The sequence below is a fragment of the Paroedura picta genome, chromosome 1, assembly GCF_049243985.1.
Source record: "Paroedura picta isolate Pp20150507F chromosome 1, Ppicta_v3.0, whole genome shotgun sequence".
Taxonomy (NCBI): Eukaryota; Metazoa; Chordata; class Lepidosauria; order Squamata; family Gekkonidae; genus Paroedura; species Paroedura picta.
In genome coordinates, this window is record NC_135369.1 from 119381202 (window position 1) to 119401119 (window position 19918).

Here is a 19918-nt window from a genome sequence, read left to right on the forward strand (position 1 = left end):
TCATTTATGAAAGTTTTATTCTTAGGTTTTTCCAAAAGTAGTAATAGTCATAGCCCCTTTTTATTATACAACCAAAAGCATAATCAGTATACTCAAAAGGTATCCCACCTTAGTCAATTACTCCCAGATTTGGTACACAATAAAATTCAAAATCCATGTAATGCTGTTTATTTGCGTTTGTCTCCAGATCTCAGCTCCATGGCTCCCACTCCCTTTCTGGTTTTTGACATCCTACATGATGAGGAGTCCTGGAGTACTCAAAAGCTTGCATGCGTTGTTTAAACCTTGTCTCTGTAAACTGAAAGTGGCCACCAAAACAGCAGAAGCTATTTAATTTCTATACCACACCTCTCAAACCAGTTGTCTCGGGGCAGTACATAACCTCTGCGAATTTTACATTATTATAATATTGTAATAGTAAACCAACACGATTATTCAATAAAATAAACATTTGAAACCTCAGTTGTAATTTTCAGCTAAACAGTTGATAGACCCATTGGGGGTAGGAAGAGAGAGGGGCAGGGAAGGATGAGGAAGGCCCAGCCAGATTGTACTAAGTACTGAGGAAGGCCCAGACAGATTGTACTTTTTACTGGCCTCAACTGTAGGCTTGGCAGAAGAGTTCCATTATGCAGGCTCTACAGAAGTCAGTGAGTTCTGTTAGGGCCCTGAAATCATCCGGGAGCTAATTCCACCAAGCAGGGTCCAGTGCTGAGAAGGCCCTGGACCTGGGCAGGGCCAAGCATACTTCCTTGGAGCCGGGGACTCTAAGCAGGTTGGCACTGGCTGATCACAATACTCTCCAGAGGACGTATGCAGGACCTGGACCATGTATGGCCTTGAAGACAAAACCAAAACTTTGAATTGGACCTAGAATTCAACTGGGAGCCAGTGCAGTGGCTGAATAGCTAGCCTTATGTAGGTTCTCAAATGTTCGTGTGAGAACCTAGGCAGCTACATTCTGGACCAATTGGAGTTTCCAGATCAGGGAAAAGGGAAGGCCTATGTAGAGCAAATTACAGTAATCAAGCCTGTTGGTGACTGTTGCATGAATCTCTGTAGCCAGATATCACAAATATCAGATACTATAAATGTCAAATTAAAACCAATACCGAATAAACGGACAGCGTTCCGATAGAAAGTATTATTACATAGATTTTGGTTTGGCTAACCAGTAAAAAATTATCTTGCAACAGAAACTGAAGTACCACCAAATTATTTCATTATAATACTTGTGTATCAGTACCTACAGTGGCATCCACAAACCCCAGGCAAGAAGGAAACATATCCCCCTCTGCTGACTTAATGCTGCCATGCTTGTTTTTGCTGCTGACATGTTTGTGGATCATACTATAGTAATGCTCTTCAGGATTAAAGGCAAACAAGGAGGAAATGGCTTGCCAGCTTTGGGTACTTGGAGTCTGAAATGGTTCCAGCTCAGTGGAGTCAAAGAAGCACTTTAGATTTCTCTCGGCCAGCATGGTTGCATGTTCCTTTGCCTTGACCTCAAAAAGCTCTTGCTCCTTTGCCATGTAGATTTTCCAGAATGCAAGGTGAAGAATGCTGACTGGTGATCGACAGCGAGAGATACAGGTTGAAATGAGAGCTAATATGGTGACACTGGAGATCAAAATCCATCCCATCACCTTTGGAAATAAATGTAAGAGAGATCAGAACAGTACGATCTGAAGAGAAACCAGAGTATATCAGAACAGTGTTTGCAGCTATGAATCTCAACTGTCTTTGTTCAGAAGCACAACTGAAAGAAAGTTAAGGGTCCGTCCCCCCCCCCAAACAGAGTTCCTGAGAATGCATGGTGAATCTTGAATTAAGGTACATCCCAGCTGGAGCCCAGCCAGATCATAGAATCATAGAACCATAGAGTTGGAAGGGGCCATACAGAAACAGCATCCGGCCCTCCTCCAAGTGACAACCTTTCAAATACTTAAAGAGGGCTATCATGTCCCCTCTCAACCTCCTTTTCTCCAGGCTGAACATTCCCAAGTCCCTCAACCTATCTTCATAGGGCTTGGTCCCTTGGCCCCAGATCATCTTCGTCGCTCTCCTGTGTACCCTTTCAATTTTATTTACGTCCTTCTTGAAGTGAGGCCTCCAGAACTGCACACAGTACTCCAGGTGTGGTCTGACCAGTGCCGTATACAATGGGACTATGACATCTTGTGATTTTGATGTGATGCCTCTGTTGATACAGCCCAAAATGGCATTTGCCTTTTTTACCGCTGCATCACACTGCCTCCTCATGTTTAGTTTACAATCCACAAGTACCCCAAGGTCTCGTTCACACACAGTGTTACCTAGAAGCGTATCCCCCATCCAGTAGGCATGCTTTTCATTTTTTTGACCCAGATGCAGAACTTTACACTTATCTTTATTAAATTGCATCTTGTTCTCATTTGACCATTTTTCCATTGTGTTCAGATCTCGTTGAACTCTGTCTCTATCTTCCGGAGTATTTGCCAGTCCTCCCAATTTGGTGTCATCTGCAAACTTGATGAGTAGTCCCTCCACCCCCTCATCTAGATCATTAATAAATATGTTAAAAAGTACCGGGCCAAGCACTGAGCCCTGAGGTACCCCGCTACTCACCTCTCTCCAGTCTGATGAAACACCATTGACAACAACTCTTTGAGTGCGGTTCTCTAACCAATTCCCTATCCACCTGACTATCTGAAAATCCAGATTGCAGTCCTTCAACTTATCCATCAGAACATCATGGGGAACCTTGTCAAAAGCTTTACTAAAATCCAAGTAAATGACATCAACCGAATTTCCCCGATCCAGCAAACCTGTTACTTGGTCAAAAAAAGGAAACCAGGTTGGACCTGTTGGAGACAAATCCATGCTGACTTCCTTGGATCACCAAATTGTCCTCCAGATGTTTGCAGATCGTGCCCTTTAATATCTGCTCCATTATCCACAACAGAGGTCAGACTCACTGGTCTGTAGTTTCCCGGGTCATCCTTCCTCCCTTTTTTGAAGATCGGAATAATATTTGCTCTCTTCCAGACCTCCGGGACATCTCCAGTCCTTAAAGAGGTTCCGAAGATGATGCACGTTCTCTGGAAAGGTCTTTGAGTACTCTCGGGTGCATTTCATCCGGACCAGGGGATTTGAACTCATCCAGTGCAGCTAAATGCCTCTTGACAACCTCTCTATCCATGTTAACCTGCCACCCAGACACTGTCCTTTGGCTTTGGCCATCTCTAGATGTGCCTAAACACTTTGACCTGTGGGAAAAAACAGATGTAAAATAGGCACTAAGCCTTTCTGTTTTCTCTGCATCTTCCGTTAGAGTTTGTCCATCCGCACCCAACAGTGGGCCTATTGCCTCCTTTACGTTTGCTCCTCACATAACTGAAAAATCTTTTCTTGTTACAATGGGCTTCCCTGACCAATCTTAGCTCACTCTCAGCTTTGGCCTTTCTTATGATTGATCTACAGTGCCAAGTAACCTGTAGATACACTTCTTTAGAGCTCTGTCCTTCCCTCCATTTCCTGAACATTTTCCTTTTCTTTCTTAGTTCCTCTTGAAGTTCTCTGTTCATCCAAATAGGCTTCTTAGAGTTCCTGCAGTGTTTTCATCTTTCTGGGATAGTCATTGATTGAGCATGCAATAGCTCTTGTTTGAGTAGCGCCCACCCTTCACATGCTCCCTTCCCTTCCAGCATTCCTCAGGAATGCCTCAGGAATGCTGAACACTTAGAATCATAGAATCATAGAGTTGGAAGGGGCCATACAGGCCATCTAGTCTAACCCCCTGCTCAACGCAGGATCAGCCTAGAGCATCCTAAAGCATCCAAGAAAAGTGTGTATCCAGCCTTTGCTTGAAGACTGCCAGTGAGGGGGAGCTCACCACTTCCTTAGGCAGCCTTTTCCACTGCTGAAGTACCCTGACTGTGAAAAAAGTTTTCCTGATATCTAGCCTATATCGTTGTAGAAGTTTAAACCCATTACTGCGTATCCTCTCCTCTGCAGCCAACAGAAACAGCATCCTGCCCTCTTCCAAGTGACAACCTTTCAAATACTTAAAGAGGGCTATCGTGTCCCCTCTCAACCTCCTTTTCTCCAGGCTGAACATTCCCAAGTCCCTCAACCTATCTTCATAGGGCTTGGTCCCTTGGCCCCAGATCATCTTCGTCGCTCTCCTCTGTACCCTTTCAATTTTATCTACGTCCTTCTTGAAGTGAGGCCTCCAGAACTGCACACAGTACTCCAGGTGTGGTCTGACCAGTGCCGTATACAATGGGACTATGACGTGATTTTGATGTGATGCCCCTGTTGATACAGCCCAAAATGGCATTCGCCTTTTTTACCGCTGCATCACACTGCCTGCTCATGTTTAGTTTACAATCCACAAGTACCCCAAGGTCTCACTTTAGAAATGAAACAGTTATAGGGAACCCAGATATCAATACCATTAAGACACGTCTGCCTTGGAAAACTGGGGGAAACTGTATGATGCTGTGACAAACTGATTAACAAACTGACTAAAATGTCATGCATTACAATGGTTCTATCAGTGAGCTAGATGGCCTTAGGCAAGCCATTCTTGCAATCTGTACACCGCCCGTGGCGCCGCGGGCGCCACGGACTAAATAAAACAGTAAGGGGTTCTGGGGCGGGATGTGTCCGGGATGAGGAAGGGTCCGGATTGGACCCTTCCTCATGACAGACAACCGGAGGGACCAAACGGCAGGCGCGAAGCGCCTGCCGATTGGTCCCTCAGATTCCCAGCCCCAGCAACTGCGAGCCGCGCTCAGCGCGGCTCGCAGTTGCTCCCGGCCTGACGTGGTGAGAGGCGCGAAGCGTCTCTCACCGCGTCAGGCCGGCCCCAAGGAAGCCCCCGCCGCAAACACAACACAAGACTCCAGCCGCCGAGAAGCTGCAGAAAAAAAAGAAACACCCCCGGAGGAGCCTTTCGCCGCTAGCGCGACGAGAGGCAGCAGAAAAAAAAACCCCTGTAGGAGCTCCAAGCCGCCGCGCTGACGAGAGGCAGCAGAAAAAAATTAACCCTGTAGGAGCCTTTCGCAGCTCCAAGCAGCAGAAAAAAAAACCCCTGTAGGAGCTTCAAGCCGCCGCGCCCACGAGAGGCAGCAGAAAAAAAAAAACCCTGTAGGAGCCTTTCGCAGCTCCACGCAGCAGAAAAAAAAACCCTGTAGGAGCCTTTCGCAGATCCAAGCAGCAGAAAACAAAACCCTGAAGGAGCCTTTCCCAGCTCCAAGCAGCAGAAAAAAAAAACCCTGTAGGAGCTCCAAGCCCACGAGAGCTAGCAGAAAAAAAAACCCTGCAGGAGCCTTTCACAGCTCCAAGCAGCAGAAAAAAAAACCCTGTAGGAGCCTTTCGCAGATCCAAGCAGCAGAAAAAAAAAACCCTGTAGGAGCCTTTCGCAGATCCAAGCAGCAGAAAACAAAACCCTGAAGGAGCCTTTCCCAGCTCCAAGCAGCAGGAAAAAAAAACCCTGTAGGAGCTCCAAGCCGGCACGCCCACGAGAGCTAGCAGGAAAAAAAAACCCTGCAGGAGCCTTTCACAGCTCCAAGCAGCAGAAAAAAAAACCCTGTAGGAGCCTTTCGCAGATCCAAGCAGCAGAAAACAAAACCCTGAAGGAGCCTTTCACAGCTCCAAGCAGCAGAAAAAAAAACCCTGTAGGAGCAGAAAACAAAACCCTGTAGGAGCCTTTCCCAGCTCCAAGCAGCAGAAAAAAAAAAAAACCCTGTAGGAGCCTTTCACAGCTCCACGCAGCAGAAAAAAAAAGCACCTCCTGGTGTCCCCTGGGTCCTAGCGCCCATTGCATTCCTGGTTGCAATGGGCTTTCTTGCTAGTATTATAATAACTCCAAGAATACAACGGGCGCTAGAGCTTGGCAGTGGGAAGAGGAAGGGGAGGAGTTGTCCAGTCTGTAAGGGCATGGGGTTGAATGTGTGTGTTGTGTGGGAGGTTGTGGTGGCATGGTGGCAAATGAGGGCATGGGTGTGGAGATATGGGTGTCAAGAACCTGTGGTTTGGAATGTTCGTTGATTGTGGGAGAGGACTGACCTTTGGGAATTGTGGCATAGTGGTTACAGATGAGCTTTCCAGAGCCATGTCCTCAGATATGTGAAGGGAAAATCAGACTGGAGATTCCTCTTAGGGGAAGATTACATGGCAACCAATTCCCCCCAGTTCTGCGTCATTTCCCTTCTTGTGTGAATTAGGCCACAGACACCTAAATGCCCCTCTGCCCTAATACATATGGGGTAGTCACAGTACACAGGTGTCTACCCTGTTCCTTCTTTTCCATTTTTTCACCACTGATAAAATGTTATGTGCCCACATGCTTCTTTCATGGTTGCTCCTTAGAAGAACAGATTTTTTGTACCCTATTGTTTATTACCCAAAGGAGTCTCAAAGGAGTCTCGTCTTCCCACAATAGTCAACCTGTGAGTTATGTGGGGCTGTGAGAGATCTGAGAGAACTGGGAATGGGCCGCAGTGACCCAGCAGGCCTCAGGTGTCTCAAAGCAGTTTCCAATCGTCTTCCCTTCCTCTCCCCATAGCAGACTCCCGATGAGGGAGGTGGGGTAGAGAGCCTCACAGGGAAGCTGGCAACCCTAAGAGGAAGACTCTCTGTGCACAGCAGTCTTGACCTTAGTAAGGTTTTTTTATACTGGTTTTTTATTTGTCAGGCCAAGGTTGGAAAAAGTCGTCACTTCCCATGTGTCTCCAGCCATTTACTTGTTCACTATTTACAGTTTCAGGCTGTAAATATTTATTTAGATCTTACTGCACTTTCCACACTCACAGGACTGATGCTGGTCTGCCTGTCTGCGCCCCAGAATACAAACAGTTGCTGGTAAGGGCTGGCCATAGCCCATAGCCCTGGAGGGACACTCCTGCACCACTCCCTCCCAACTGCAGGCAAAAATGGCTCCTCTGAAGGCTGGACTCTGAGGCATTGTACGATTTTGAAGTCCCACCTCCAAACCTCCAGGAATATTTCCAACCCAGGGGTATCCAACCTCCAGGTGTGGCCTGGAGAGCTCCTGGAATTACAGCTTACCTGCAAAGTATAAAGATCAGCTCCCCAGGCAGAAAGGGCTACTTTGGGAAGGGTTGTGGTAGAGAAGAAACATTTAAGGCCTCCCACACAGGTTGTTGTTGTTGAATTGAAAGACTTGAGGCCTACTGCACAGGGTTGTTGTGCAGATGAAACAGGAGACCAAAAAAAAAACAAAACAGTTTGATCTGCAGAATAACATTGTGCAGTAGGTCTCAAATCTGCAGAGAGTTACAAAGAAGAAAGAAACATGGCTTGGCCAGAGCAATATTTTAAGTGAGAAGGGGCTTTTCTGTGGCCTCCCTGTCAGCCATTTGGCAGAAGGGGAAAGTTCCCCACCCTCAAAAGGAAGGCCCTCAGGCTCCCCTGCATAGCAATTGGAAACACCTCCCTCCCCTCAGTCAGGGCCTGTTAGAGGCTCCTTCGCAGCAGGTCTCAAGGGGGGGGGGGAGGCGGGGGAGCACTCTGCAGCCTCCTGCCAGCTCTGTCAGGGTTCTGAGGAAATTTATAGTTGGACATGACAGGACAGCCTTGGGGCGAAAAGGGCTGGCGCAGCCTGTCCAAGCCTCTGTTCTCATCCCCCTTGGCAGCCCTACTGACCTCATCTCCCTGCAGCGGTCAGGAGCAGACTGGCAGCCATGTCTCCAGATTGGCCTGGAACTTTGGTCTGTCCTGGTGAGGGCCCAATTGGAAGGGGCTTTGCGCCTTCCGATTGGCCTCTCTGCTTATCAGTCCGGGGCCAAGGGGCCAATCCGGGAATTTTGATCACGGACACAGCCCACCCCAACACCCCTTTCTGTTTTATTAAGAGGGAACAGCTTTTGACCTATGTTACAGAATTGTTTTAAGAACTACTGCACAGAACATCTACACGGAATTAAATAAAGGGTCCATGTAGTCCAGCATCTGGTTTCATGCAGCAGCCACTTAGATACCTGGGGCACCAACCTCCCAATAGGGCCTGGAGCTCTCCCAGAATTACAAGTGATCCCTATGGAAAATGGCTAATTGGGAGGGTGGACTTTTTGGCATCACATCTAGAATTGCCAGGTCCCCTCTGGCTACTGGTTGGGGGTCGGGATGCCAGGTCCAGATTGGGAAACTTGCTAGTAAAGCCACAGGGGAGGGGCTGTGTCTCAAGCATCTGCTTGGCATGCAGAAGGTGTCAGGATCTCCAGTTAATCCCCAGGATCCCCAGGATCTCCAGTTAAAAGGAGTAGGCAGGAGAGGATGGGAAAGAGCTCTGCCTTGAACCCTGGACAGCTACTGCCAGTCTGGGCAGACAATACTGACCATGATGGACCGAGGGTCCGATTCAGTGTGTTATGTGTTCAAGCACACCCTCATCTCAGATGTTGCAGGCATACTCACTCCTGTAGGATTTCTCTGGGGCTCCAATGAATACTTTAAAAGGAGAGGCAGCTAAAGGCTGTTCCAGGGCGCTCTCTGCTAGGCTGTGGAGATGCCAGCATGGGAGAGAAAGACGGGGGTTTCAAGCCCCTCCTTTCCCAATACTGAGGCCATAATGTCTTCATACAAGCAATGCTGGAAGGCACCCAAGTTCAAGGGCCAAGCCATAAGCCTCAGCTTCTAACAGAAAGATGGAGGAAGTTAGAATGTTGGACTGTATCTCTACTTTTTGTAACTCACCCTGAGCCCCTGGGGAAAGGCAGGCTAAAAGTCTGAAAATATGTAAATAAATAAGAATCAGATGGAAGAGAGAAATAAAGGAAGGGAGGGGCTGAAAGGAGAGGATGGATAGGGTGCTGTATTTGGTTGTAATCAGAGAAGTTACAGGCACACACACACAAAAATACAGGCAGACATACAAGGCTGAATTCATCGCTGAATATTTCTAGTTATGTAGATCAATTTTATGAAATAGGGGATCCAGGAAAAGCAGCTCCACAGGGAAGCCCAACAGGGCTTTCACTGAAACACTGTGAAATACGTAACAGACAAGGCCCACTCTCCAGGTCAAAACAACCCCCGATCCTGCCCACTGAACACACTAGACCTCAATGAATAAGAAACATCTAGACCATGCTGTACCTGAGACTGGGCCCGGAGGCTCATGAGCAAATCTTGCATCTCTTGCAAAGAACCACCAGCACAAGGCACTTGAAGCATTTCTTTCGGGCACTGAATGCTTTTGCCTGGGCACAGGAAACTCTGCATGATGGTGCTCCCACTTGCAGCGCATTCATAGAAGTGCCCCCCCAGGAGGGCTACAGCAATCCACGTGAGGGGAGCCACAGCAGCACCAAGGACCACCAGCCACAGCACTCGCAGGTAGCGACAGATGCGGCCTGTGCGGCTGCGCCTGAACAGCCCACCTCGGCTACAGCACCCTGTGAGCACCTTCCAGCCCCTCGTGTTGAGCAGCAAACCCAGCAGAAAGAGAATGAGGGCTGGAACCAGCAGGAAGACGGAGCCATAGAGCAGATTCCAGGAATTGCAAGGACACTTGAACACCACCACAGAAAAGATACGCTCGCTGCCGGCAGTCAGTAGAGACACAGCACCATAGCCCAGCACCTTTTGGTGACTGAGGCAGAAGTCTAGCACTGTGCGAAACTTATCCATCTCCCAGCCCTCTCTTGTTCCAAACCTGCCTTCTGATATGTTTGCCTCCCTTGCCTGAGAGCAAGAAATCTGACTGTCAAAGTGCTTTGCATGCAAAAGGAAGAGGAAGAAGATATTAGGGGGCTAACAAAGTAGAAAGCACTTTCAGTTTCTCTTGTAACAAAAAATGAAGTAGGAGACCAAATAGAGGCTTCAATAAAAATGTGTTCTCTGTAGTTGTTTCCTTCTTTCTTTTTTTAAAGTGTGGCTTATCTTGCTGAGCAGAGATTACAGATTAAACATCTTTGCCACACATTTATGCATTTAACAGATGCGGAGAATTTTTTAAAGACTCATATTGTACTGATTTTAATTTCTTTCCAGTCAACAGCCAGGACACAGTTTGCACAAACTGTTCTATATCATTAAAACAACAAGTTGTGTTGGGAAATAATTACATACAATTGTACAGGATTCTGAGTATATGTTTTACCACCATCTGATGCTAAACATGGCAGCTGACTCTGGAAAGCTCATTAATATCTGCTAATATCTATACTGTTGAAGGTTGCCTGGAAACTCCCCAGAATTAATCTCCAGATGACACAGATCAATCCCCCTGGAGAGAGTGATGGCTTTGGGGGGTGGGCTCTATGGAATCGTGTCCTGCTGAGACCCCTCCCCTCCCCCCATGCCCTGCCTTCCCTTATCTTCACTCCCAAATGTCCAGGGATTTCTAACTCTAGTTGGCAGCCCTAGCACCGGCTATTTCTTGCCAAGTTCCTCCCAAGTTCAACCTGTCAAACCCTAAATGGCAGAGACTGTCAGTGAAATCCTATGCAAAATAGGTCTAAAAATATAAACAAATGCATCTTTATTTTTCTACCTTGCCCTTCCTGCGAGGCTCAGGGCAGGTTCCATCAGAGTATAAAATACAATAATTTTAAAATCACATTTTATATGAAAGAATTCAAAATCTAATCCATTTCTTTCTTTCTGCTTCCTCGCTCGCTCGCTCACTCGTTTGCTTGCTTGCTTGCATTAGTTATTGCAAAGAATACTGGGGAGGAGATCATCTCCCAGTTCTGGAGCCATGTCAAATGAACTGCTGGAACTGGGCGGCTGCCTTCTTTCTCTTGTAAGACCATTGCTTTTTCTCTTGCATCTAGACCAACTGGAAGACAGGCAGAAATTACATATAGTTCTTGTTCCTAAACACTGCATATTCATATTCTGGCTCATCAGGCTGCTTTAAAGGCAGAGGAAGTCTCCCATGGCAAGAAACCCAGCTCTGCTTTACCTTTGTGCTATCAAAAAGCGGGGGATATCAACATTCTCCCAAGGGACTTCCTTCCAAAACCACACTTTCAGACCCTAGGGATGCCAGCCTCCAGGTGGGACCGTGGGGTTCCCCAGAATTACAGTTCATCTCCAGTCAACAGGGATCAGTTCCTGGAGAAAATGGATGCTCCATGGCACAGTACCCCACTGAGGTTTCTGTCTTCATCAGGCTCCATCCTCAAATCTCCATGAGTTTCCTAACCTGGATTTGGCACCCCTAACTGACATAGATTGCCATAATGATGACCATCCCCACAGGAACATATTTAAACCATAAAGATAGATTCAGGTGGGTAGCCATGTTGGTCTTAAGCAACAGAACAAAATATGAGTCCAGTGCCACCTTTAAGACCAACCATGTTTTATTCAAGGTGTAAGCTTATACCCGGAATTAAACTTTGTTGGTCTTAAAGATGCCACTGGACTCAAACTTGGTTGTATTAAACCATGATCAGTGTTTTGATCAATCTTCCTGCTATTCACTGTTTTAGCCATCAGGTGGCAACATATAGAATACTTATACCCAGAAGAAATCTGGACAATCAGCAGAATTTGGAGTTTGTGTTTCCTGTTGCGGGAAAACAAGGGCAGCAGAGAAGATATCACGGTGGCGCAGATAATTAAATAAAATCAATCATAATATGACTATGAAGAACCTTCAAACTGTTCTTTCCTTTGGTGATTAATAGAGTGTTGTGTGTGTCAGAATTTTTGAGATCTTGATTAGTTTATGCATTACATGGTGCATCATAACCCCAGGCATATTCGGAGTGGTGTGTGTGTGTGTGTGTGTGTGTGTACATTACATATGAGAGAGAATAAGAGAACTGATTATGCCACACAAAGGCACACTTAAGAAACAGGAATACGAACTCCACAAGCACACAGCTGGCTGCCATAGAACTTGGAGTGTGTGCAGGAGTTTTGTACTGGGGAGGGATGTGAGTCAGAGATGAATCATCCATCCTGCATGCAGAAAGTCCCAGCCTCTGGCATCTTTCACTCAACAAAACAGTTAGGAGACGATGTGAAAGACCTTCACCATGGACCCTGGAGGACTGCTGCCAGTAAGAGGAGACCACACTGACCTTGATAGACCAGCGGTATAACTCCGTTTAAGACACCTTCATGGGTATTTGGTGGCCCCCGACATGCAAGTCATTTTCCAGTATTTTATGACTACATCAGCAAAGGATGATTTTCATACACAATTTATTTACTTCCCTTCTCATTCCCCTTTCTTGTGGAGATTCAAGGCAGATAAAAGAATAATCAAACTCTACAGAGCTTCCACCTCAAGCCTAACCTGAGATTAACACTTTTCAGTGAAATCTGATCAGTTATTCAACAGTTAGCTATGAAGGGATAAGTAGCTGCTATGCACACGTGAACCAGCTGCCCATCTTGGATTTTTTTAAAAAACAGGATGTTCACTTCTCTGCTGAGCTCCACTGAATATACCATCTGATTTTAACAATGATATATACATCATGCTTGTTGCTGATTGTTAAAAAAAACCCCAAACAGCCCGCTGGATTCCTTCTCCTATGACAGCGATTCTAATGGCCACAGTCCTGTTGGGCAGAAAAAATCCTGGGCTTGTACCACTTCTGAAGAACAGGCCTCTAGGTCTGGTGCTTCTGGAGAAAAGGACACTAGAATCCTTTCTGATTTTCTTTCCCTTCAAAAAACGTGCTGTTTTGCTGTCCATCTTCATTGTACCCCTGCCTTTAGAGACCTTAAAACTATGGAAGCAAAGAGTTAGTGTATGTGTGAACTGGTAACCTGCTTCTGCATGAGTCAAGGTCCACTGCCAGAGCAGCCTGGAGATTTGGGGGATGGAGCCTGGGGAGGGAGGTCAGTACCATACCATAATACCATAACAGTCCATGTGCTAAGCCAGCCTTTTTCTCCAAGGAAACTCAGAGATCAGTTCTTATTCTGGGAGACCTCCCAGCTGCACCTGTTAGTTGCCAACCCTACAGCTTCATTGTGAAGTAGAGATATCTAGCAAAATTTCCAGAATCTCCTCCCATTAGGAATCCCCTCATTATTATTATTTTGGTTAAAATATATACATAAATACATCATTCATTGTTCCTGTGCCACTCAGCTTTGTGTGCCTGAGGTAAGTGCCTAACTTGCCTTGCCCTTGTTACAGCCCTGTTTCTGCCTATGTGATTTGAATGTCGGAGCTTTCACAGTTCCACAGAGCCTGCAAAACAGAGCTCTTCTGCCAGGTTTTGGGTTGAGGTCAGGGCTTGTAAGATCTGGGCCCCTTATTGAGGCCATCAGGCTCCCCCCAGGAAGATCTCCCTAAGGCTTGTTTTTCAGATGGTCTGTTGATCCAGGAGGGGTAGGGAGTTTGTTGCCATGGGGGGGAGGGGGTTATAATTGGGAATGTTAACATTGTTTTATGGGGTTCTATTTTAATTGTAAACTGCCACAAGCCTTTCAGCAGTGGCAGTATAATAAACAAACAAACAAAATCTATATAAGGGGTGATCAGAACTTCCCTGCATCTCTTAAATGTATGCTTTTTACTACTATGGAGTAAATCCTCTGCCTTTGTCCATCCCAGTTTCCTTGGAGTGCTGATTGCCTGTCATTCAGGAAGGGCAGCAAAGCCTGGGCATCCGTCTCTATATCTCCACAGCTTCTGTAGTTCTGCCTCTTTGCCAGTGTGTGCCATCTCTTGAAGCTCAGTTATGGGAGGGCACAAAATAGCCCAGCTTCTGTCTCTGTTTTATTCTAAGCTTACAGCAAGTACAAGCAAAACCAGAAAACACTGTAGCCCCACACAAAAGATCTATGCTTATATAGATTAAGAGAGTAGCCACCCCAGTGACAGGGTGCAACAATTGTGCTAGGATTGTCAATAAGGAAAATGCTGCACCTCCTCTGATCGGTCAATGTCCCAGTAAGACACAGTCTCTCTTACATGCCTTGTCAGCATGAGGTAGTGGTTGAGAGCAGTGGCCTTTAATCAGGAGAACCGGGCTTGATTCCCCACTCCTCCACATGCAGCCAGCTGGGTGACCCTGGGCCAGTCACAGTTCTCTCAACCTCACCTACCTCACAGGGTATCTGTTGTGGGGAGAGGGAGAGTAGGCAATTGTAAGCTGTTTTGAGAATCCTTTGGGTAGTAAATACCAGGGTACAAAAGACCAGCTTCTCTCTCGGTCTTTGTCTCCCTTGCCCCCTTCCACTGGCCTGTAAAATGAAATCAATCAGCAAGGTGCAACAATAACTAGTGGCATAAACTGCTTCCAAATGTTGTAAATCATTTGGATTGAGAGTATTTAAAATGTTAATACATGATCAGTGTTTGGATCAGGTCTTTAGAGAATTTCTGACTACATAACACCTACCGTCTTGTCAAAGCCAGCAACAGTGGAGGAGGAGGAAAGCAGATGTCCATGGGAACAAGGTGAGGGACCAGCTGGTTTTTAGCCTCTTTGCTATGGGCCGTGAACAGACGAAGCTGTTCCTGGATTTAATTTTGAGATAACCACTAATGATTACAGTCATTTTGGGCTAAATGTTGAAGTTCTGATGTTAAATGAAACCATTCTCTGACTACCACAAAGCTTTGAGAATTAATCCAACAGCATCCCAGTTGCTATTTAAAAAGTCAAGGGAAAAGTTTCCATTCTACCTTGTGGACTGCACAACTGACCATAACAAATGAAGCATTTAGAACTAATATTTTGTCAGTCACTCTTTCCTAAGAAGTTAGACAACTTTGTGAATGTAATGTTTATTTACATGAAAGAACAGAGTCAGGTAAGGTTTTCCTAAAACAACCAGAAAGAAATCAGCAGCATTAGTTTATTATTTAAAAAATAAAATGTTTAGAAGTTAATCAGGAAGCTCCAGTTTGTAAAGGAATTCATGGTTTTACCACAGAACTCTCAACCATTTCAAATAGGATTAGCCTAATATACTTATTAAGACACATTTCGGTGCATGAAAAATATTATACTGTTCACGGGAATTATTTGGTGGCTATTTTTAAGCCTTAGCAAGAAAACATGAACAGACTGTTCATGTGTGCTGCCAGTGATTCCTCCCAAGTTGGGCCTCGTGGTTTCATTTCTGTACATGGCATCAGAAAAGTTTCTCATACTTATTAGCAATGGGCTGCTTCCTCATTGGCACACTATGGAACTGTTTAGTCAGTCTGTTCTTTTCTCACAATAAGCTGCAAGCAAAATAGGAACTAGGATTCCAAGCAGCTACTTTCGATGCCTGTATCAGGAGGTATACTCAGAAGCCAAGGTCAAACTTCTCGTTTTAAAAATGGTGTTCTTTTGTTTTATTGGATAATTCAGCTTCTTTCTACAGCAGTGGTTCTCAACCTGGGTGTTGGGACCCCTTTGGGGGTCAAATGACCCTTTCACAGGGGTCGCGGCATAGTGAGCAGCTTGGCCAGGGAGAGGGCGCCGCCATTGTTGCTGCTTCTCCTGCAGGCAGAAAAGAGCGAGATCAGCATGGCGGGACAAGAGGCAGAACTGAACTAAGAAACCCCAGAAAAAAACCAATTTATATACTATCATGGACAATGGATCTTCACGCCATTGGTTAGTTTCAGTTTAATTTCTGTGAAAGAACCCTTGCATAATGTTATGGTTGGGGGTCACCACAACATGAGGAATTAGGAAGGTTGAGAACCACTGTTCTACAGTGTTCATAAACCCATTATTATTGGTTCTTATTGTGAATAAAATTAAGTGCTGGAGTTCACTTTGGAGGCAAAGCCACTGCTCATCATCTTTTACATTGATTAGAATTCCACTACAGCACCATAACAATTAGTCATCTAAACATACCTTTGCTTAAATTTTCATTCAAATGGCAAATCTGTTCCTATTAATTTTTCTGTTAGCTGTGGGAAAGCTGCATTTATTTCTGTTCATGCCTTGGCAGCTTTTTATTAGCAAATATTAAATTATTAAACCTTCTATAAAAACATGGTTTATAAGAGCGTCTGTGATAAACCAGAGTTACTGAGCTGTAACATTAAAGCCTGTGTAGATCTAATTGTACACACAGACAGGCTGTGGAACCAGTCCAAGTATGCACAGATCTTCTCCTGTGTGGGCCCAAACATATCCTCATTTACTGCTTCATCATGAAACCCAGTCTCGTAGAAATCACTGCAGTCATTAAGAATCAATTCTGATTTTAAGGTGCTTCAGCAAAGGTAAAACTTATCATGATAATTTCAGCCTTGAGCTGCCTTCAGAAAGGCCAATCATCAGAAAGGCCCAAGCTGAGAGTGAGCTAAGATTGGCCAGGGAAGCCCACTGTAACAAGAAAAGATTTTTCAGTTATGTGAGGAGCAAACGTAAAGTAAAGGAGGCAATAGGACCACTGTCGAGTGCAGATGGACAAACTCTAACAGAAGATGCAGAGAAAGAAGAAAGGCTTAGCGCTTATTTTACATCTGTTTTTTCCCACAGGTCAAAGGGTTTAGGCACATCGAGAGATGGCAGTAGCCAAGGGATAGTGTCTGGGTGGCAAGTTGACACGGACAGAGAGGTTGTCAAGAGGCATTTAGCTGCACTGGATGAGTTCAAATCCCCTGGGCCGGATGAAATGCACCTGAGAGTGCTCAAAGAACTTTCCAGAGAACTTGCACAACCCTTGTCCATCATCTTCGGGACCTCTTTAAGGACTTTCCCATGATAGTCTGATGGATAAATTGAAGGACTGCAATCTGGTTTTTCAGATAGTTAGGTGGATAGGGAATCAGTTAGAGAACCGCACTCAACGAGTTGTTGTCAATGGTGTTTCATCAGATTGGAGGGAGGTGAGTAGCAGGGTACCTCAGGGTTCGGGGATCAGTCCGGTACTTTTCAACATATTTATTAATGATCTAGATGAGGGGGTGAAGGGACTACTCATCAAGTTTGCTGATGACACCAAATTGGGAGGACTGGCAAATACTCCAGAAGATAGAGACAGAGTTCAACAAGATCTGAACACATTGGAAAACTGGGCAAATGAGAAAAAGATGAAATTTAATAAAGATAAGTGTAAAGTTCTACATCTGGGTCAGAAAAATGAAAAGCGTGCCTACTGGATGGGGGATACGCTTCTAGGTAACACTGTGTGTGAACAAGACCTTGGGGTACTTGTGGATTGTAAGCTAAACATGAGCAGGCAGTATGATACAGCGGTAAAAAAGGTAAATGCCATTTTGGGCTGTATCAACAGGGGCATCACATCAAAATCACAAGATGTCATAGTCCCATTGTATACGGCATTGGTCAGACCACACCTGGAGTATTGTGTGCAGTTCTGGAGGCCTCAATTCAAGAAGGCATAGTTAAAATTGAAAGGGTACAGAGGAGAGCAACGAGGATGATCTGGGGCCAAGGGACCAAACCCTACGAAGATAGGTTGAGGGACTTGGGAATGTTCAGCCTGGAGAAAAGGAGGTTGAGAGGGGACATGATAGCCTTCTTTAAGTATTTGAAAGGTTGCCACTTGGAGGGCGGGATGCTGTTCCCGTTGGCTGCAGAGAAAAGGACGTGCAGTAATGGCTTTAAACTACAAGTACAACGATATAGGCTAGATATCAGGAAAAAATATTTCACAGTCAGAGTAGTTCAGCAGAATAGGCTGCCTAAGGAGGTGGTGAGCTCCCCCTCACTGGCAGTCTTCAAGCAAAGGTTGGATACACACTTTTCTTGGATTCTTTAGGATGCTTTGGGCTGATCCTGTATTGAGCAGGGGGTTGGACTAGATGGCCTGTATGGCCTCTTCCAACTCTATGATTCTGATTCTATGATTCTATGCCTTAAGAAGAATGAGTGGTTTGCTTGAGAAACAGGCTTTGAAATACCATTTAAAGACAGATAATTGTTAATTATTTAATGTATTATTTTTTAAATTGCAAAAGCAATCCCATTAGGAGAGATTCTGGGCCATTCCCCACAATGGAAAATATAGTGTTACGTCAGCGCCATGGCGTAACGCTAAAAATAATGTGCCTCTGGCGATTCCTCACCTCCTGGCTCTCTCGCTCTCCTCTGCTGCCTTCTTACGCTTCTTGGCACTCTGCATGCCTGCTTGAAATGGTGGAGGAGAGGAATGTGCTATGCACACAACTCTCCTATGCCTGTCAATCAAGACAGGCAGCCAATCACCTTTTTCTCTGTTTTAAAGGGACCACGATGCAAACATTTTTTTTTAAGTAAAACTTCTCAGTCGCTATGCCTATGCATCTAGTCATAGATGCATAGTACTTACTTTACTGTCACCCTTTTTGGAATCATGAGCCTTGAAGCTTTAAAAAAGTAATCTTGTTCCCATTTTTTTTGGGGGGGTGGTTAGAGAGGCATGCTTTGTGTGTTAAATTGTGGAGGAAATTTTTTTTTGCTCTGCCTGGATGATTTAATGTGTATTCGTTGCTCCCGGTGTCAAACGTACAGAGAACCCACAACAGGCTTCTTAATGAAAGAAAGCTTTATTGGAAAGTACTACACGCTAAGGACTGAGAAGTCAAATCTGACTAGAGTACAGATTTGCTTCTGCTTATCAATACAATTCTCCCGCTCAAAACTTGACAGTTCCCAAGGGAGGGGAATCAGAGAAAAGACACATGTGTAAGAAAAACAGAAATACATTCTCATAACCTTGAGGAGGTGACAACAAACCCAGGCTCAGGCGAGAGGCCACAACATGTGATAAGGTTACCAAAACAAACTATTCACTTTTATGGCTAGCAAGAATACAGGACCTGGAGCAACCAGGCGCCAAGCAATATAAAACAATATAACTGACATGGAGGAACTCAAGCTAATTTATGACAGAGATTCTACAATCCTGACACCCGGCAGTTTGCTTCAGAAAAAGAAAAAAAGCCCTATCCCCGGGAAAAGGGAGAGGGAGGCGGGTGTGAGGGTGGGCACTGGAGGTGGAAATAGCGCTACTTCGCCTCCACAACATTCCTTAGTGTGTGTTTTCTGGTTGCTCTCTTCTCGCTTGTGCTACATGGTACTTGTGCTACATAATGATTTAAAATGGAAGATGTAGCCACCCGTTTGCTGCTGGAACGCTGGATGCTGACGACATCGTGTAAATGCCAAAAATATGGCATCAGCAAAAGGTAAGCCTTTCACTTTATTTTCCGGGTGCAGAATGGCTCTCTGATTTTCTGTCTTGGGCACAACCATATTGTCAGCCATGTTTCCATCCCTTCTCTATGGCTATGAGAATTCAAGTTTGGAGCTTATGTGATGATGATGATGATGATGATGATAAATTATATCCTGCCCTTCTGCATCACTCAGGGTAGGTAACAATATTTAAAACATATAGTTAAAACCCAAAACTTTATAATTTTCTCAGTGCGCCCAGCTAAAATTACTCAGACAGGGTTTTGGAAGGAGCTGGTTATAGATCATGACTGTATCCAGTCACAATTTGCTTATGGCCAGAAGCAGATAAGTCACATTATTGTATATTCCCCATAGTTTTGTCAGCATTAGGCTGACTTGCAGTATAGTATTTCTATGCCTTTGTCTTGGCCCATATCACACGTATTCACGGCCACAAGAAATATATTAAAATGTACCAAGATATTTCTTTCTTGTGACAGCCAGCCTGCAATGTGATTTTGTGGAGCCAGGTTGTCTGAAGGAGTCCTCGGGCTGTTACTAAAATTTCAGTGAACTCAGTTATTTGTAGCTTCTCCAAAGGCTGATTCCAGGACTGAGTGAGAGTTGGAGATTCTGATAACCATATGCCAAAGTATCATTTTGCAATGGAATTACAGAATTTAGCAAATAACGAGAAAGTCACTATGGCCCTGTGAATCAGCCCAAGGAGCGATACAGTAATCAAAGTGTCGTATTCTATTTATGAGCGTCTGTTAACCATTAAAAAAAATCAGTGACAATTAAAGGAAGGAGGTTACTAAACTTCCATTTCCTTTTCCACACTTCTA

At 45.1% G+C, this 19918-nt stretch overlaps 1 protein-coding gene across 1 annotated transcript; it reads right to left on the reverse strand.

Moving 5' to 3' along the window:
* Window positions 1-9719, reverse strand: CALHM6 (calcium homeostasis modulator family member 6). The gene is made up of 2 exons (XM_077301508.1): window positions 9106-9719; window positions 1-1646 (listed from the first exon to the last, which is right to left on the reverse strand). Exons 1-2 carry the CDS (start codon window positions 9637-9639, stop codon window positions 1224-1226), a joined length of 957 nt encoding a protein of 318 aa, XP_077157623.1. The 5' UTR covers window positions 9640-9719; the 3' UTR covers window positions 1-1223.
* Between the last annotated feature and the right edge of the window lie 10199 nt (window positions 9720-19918).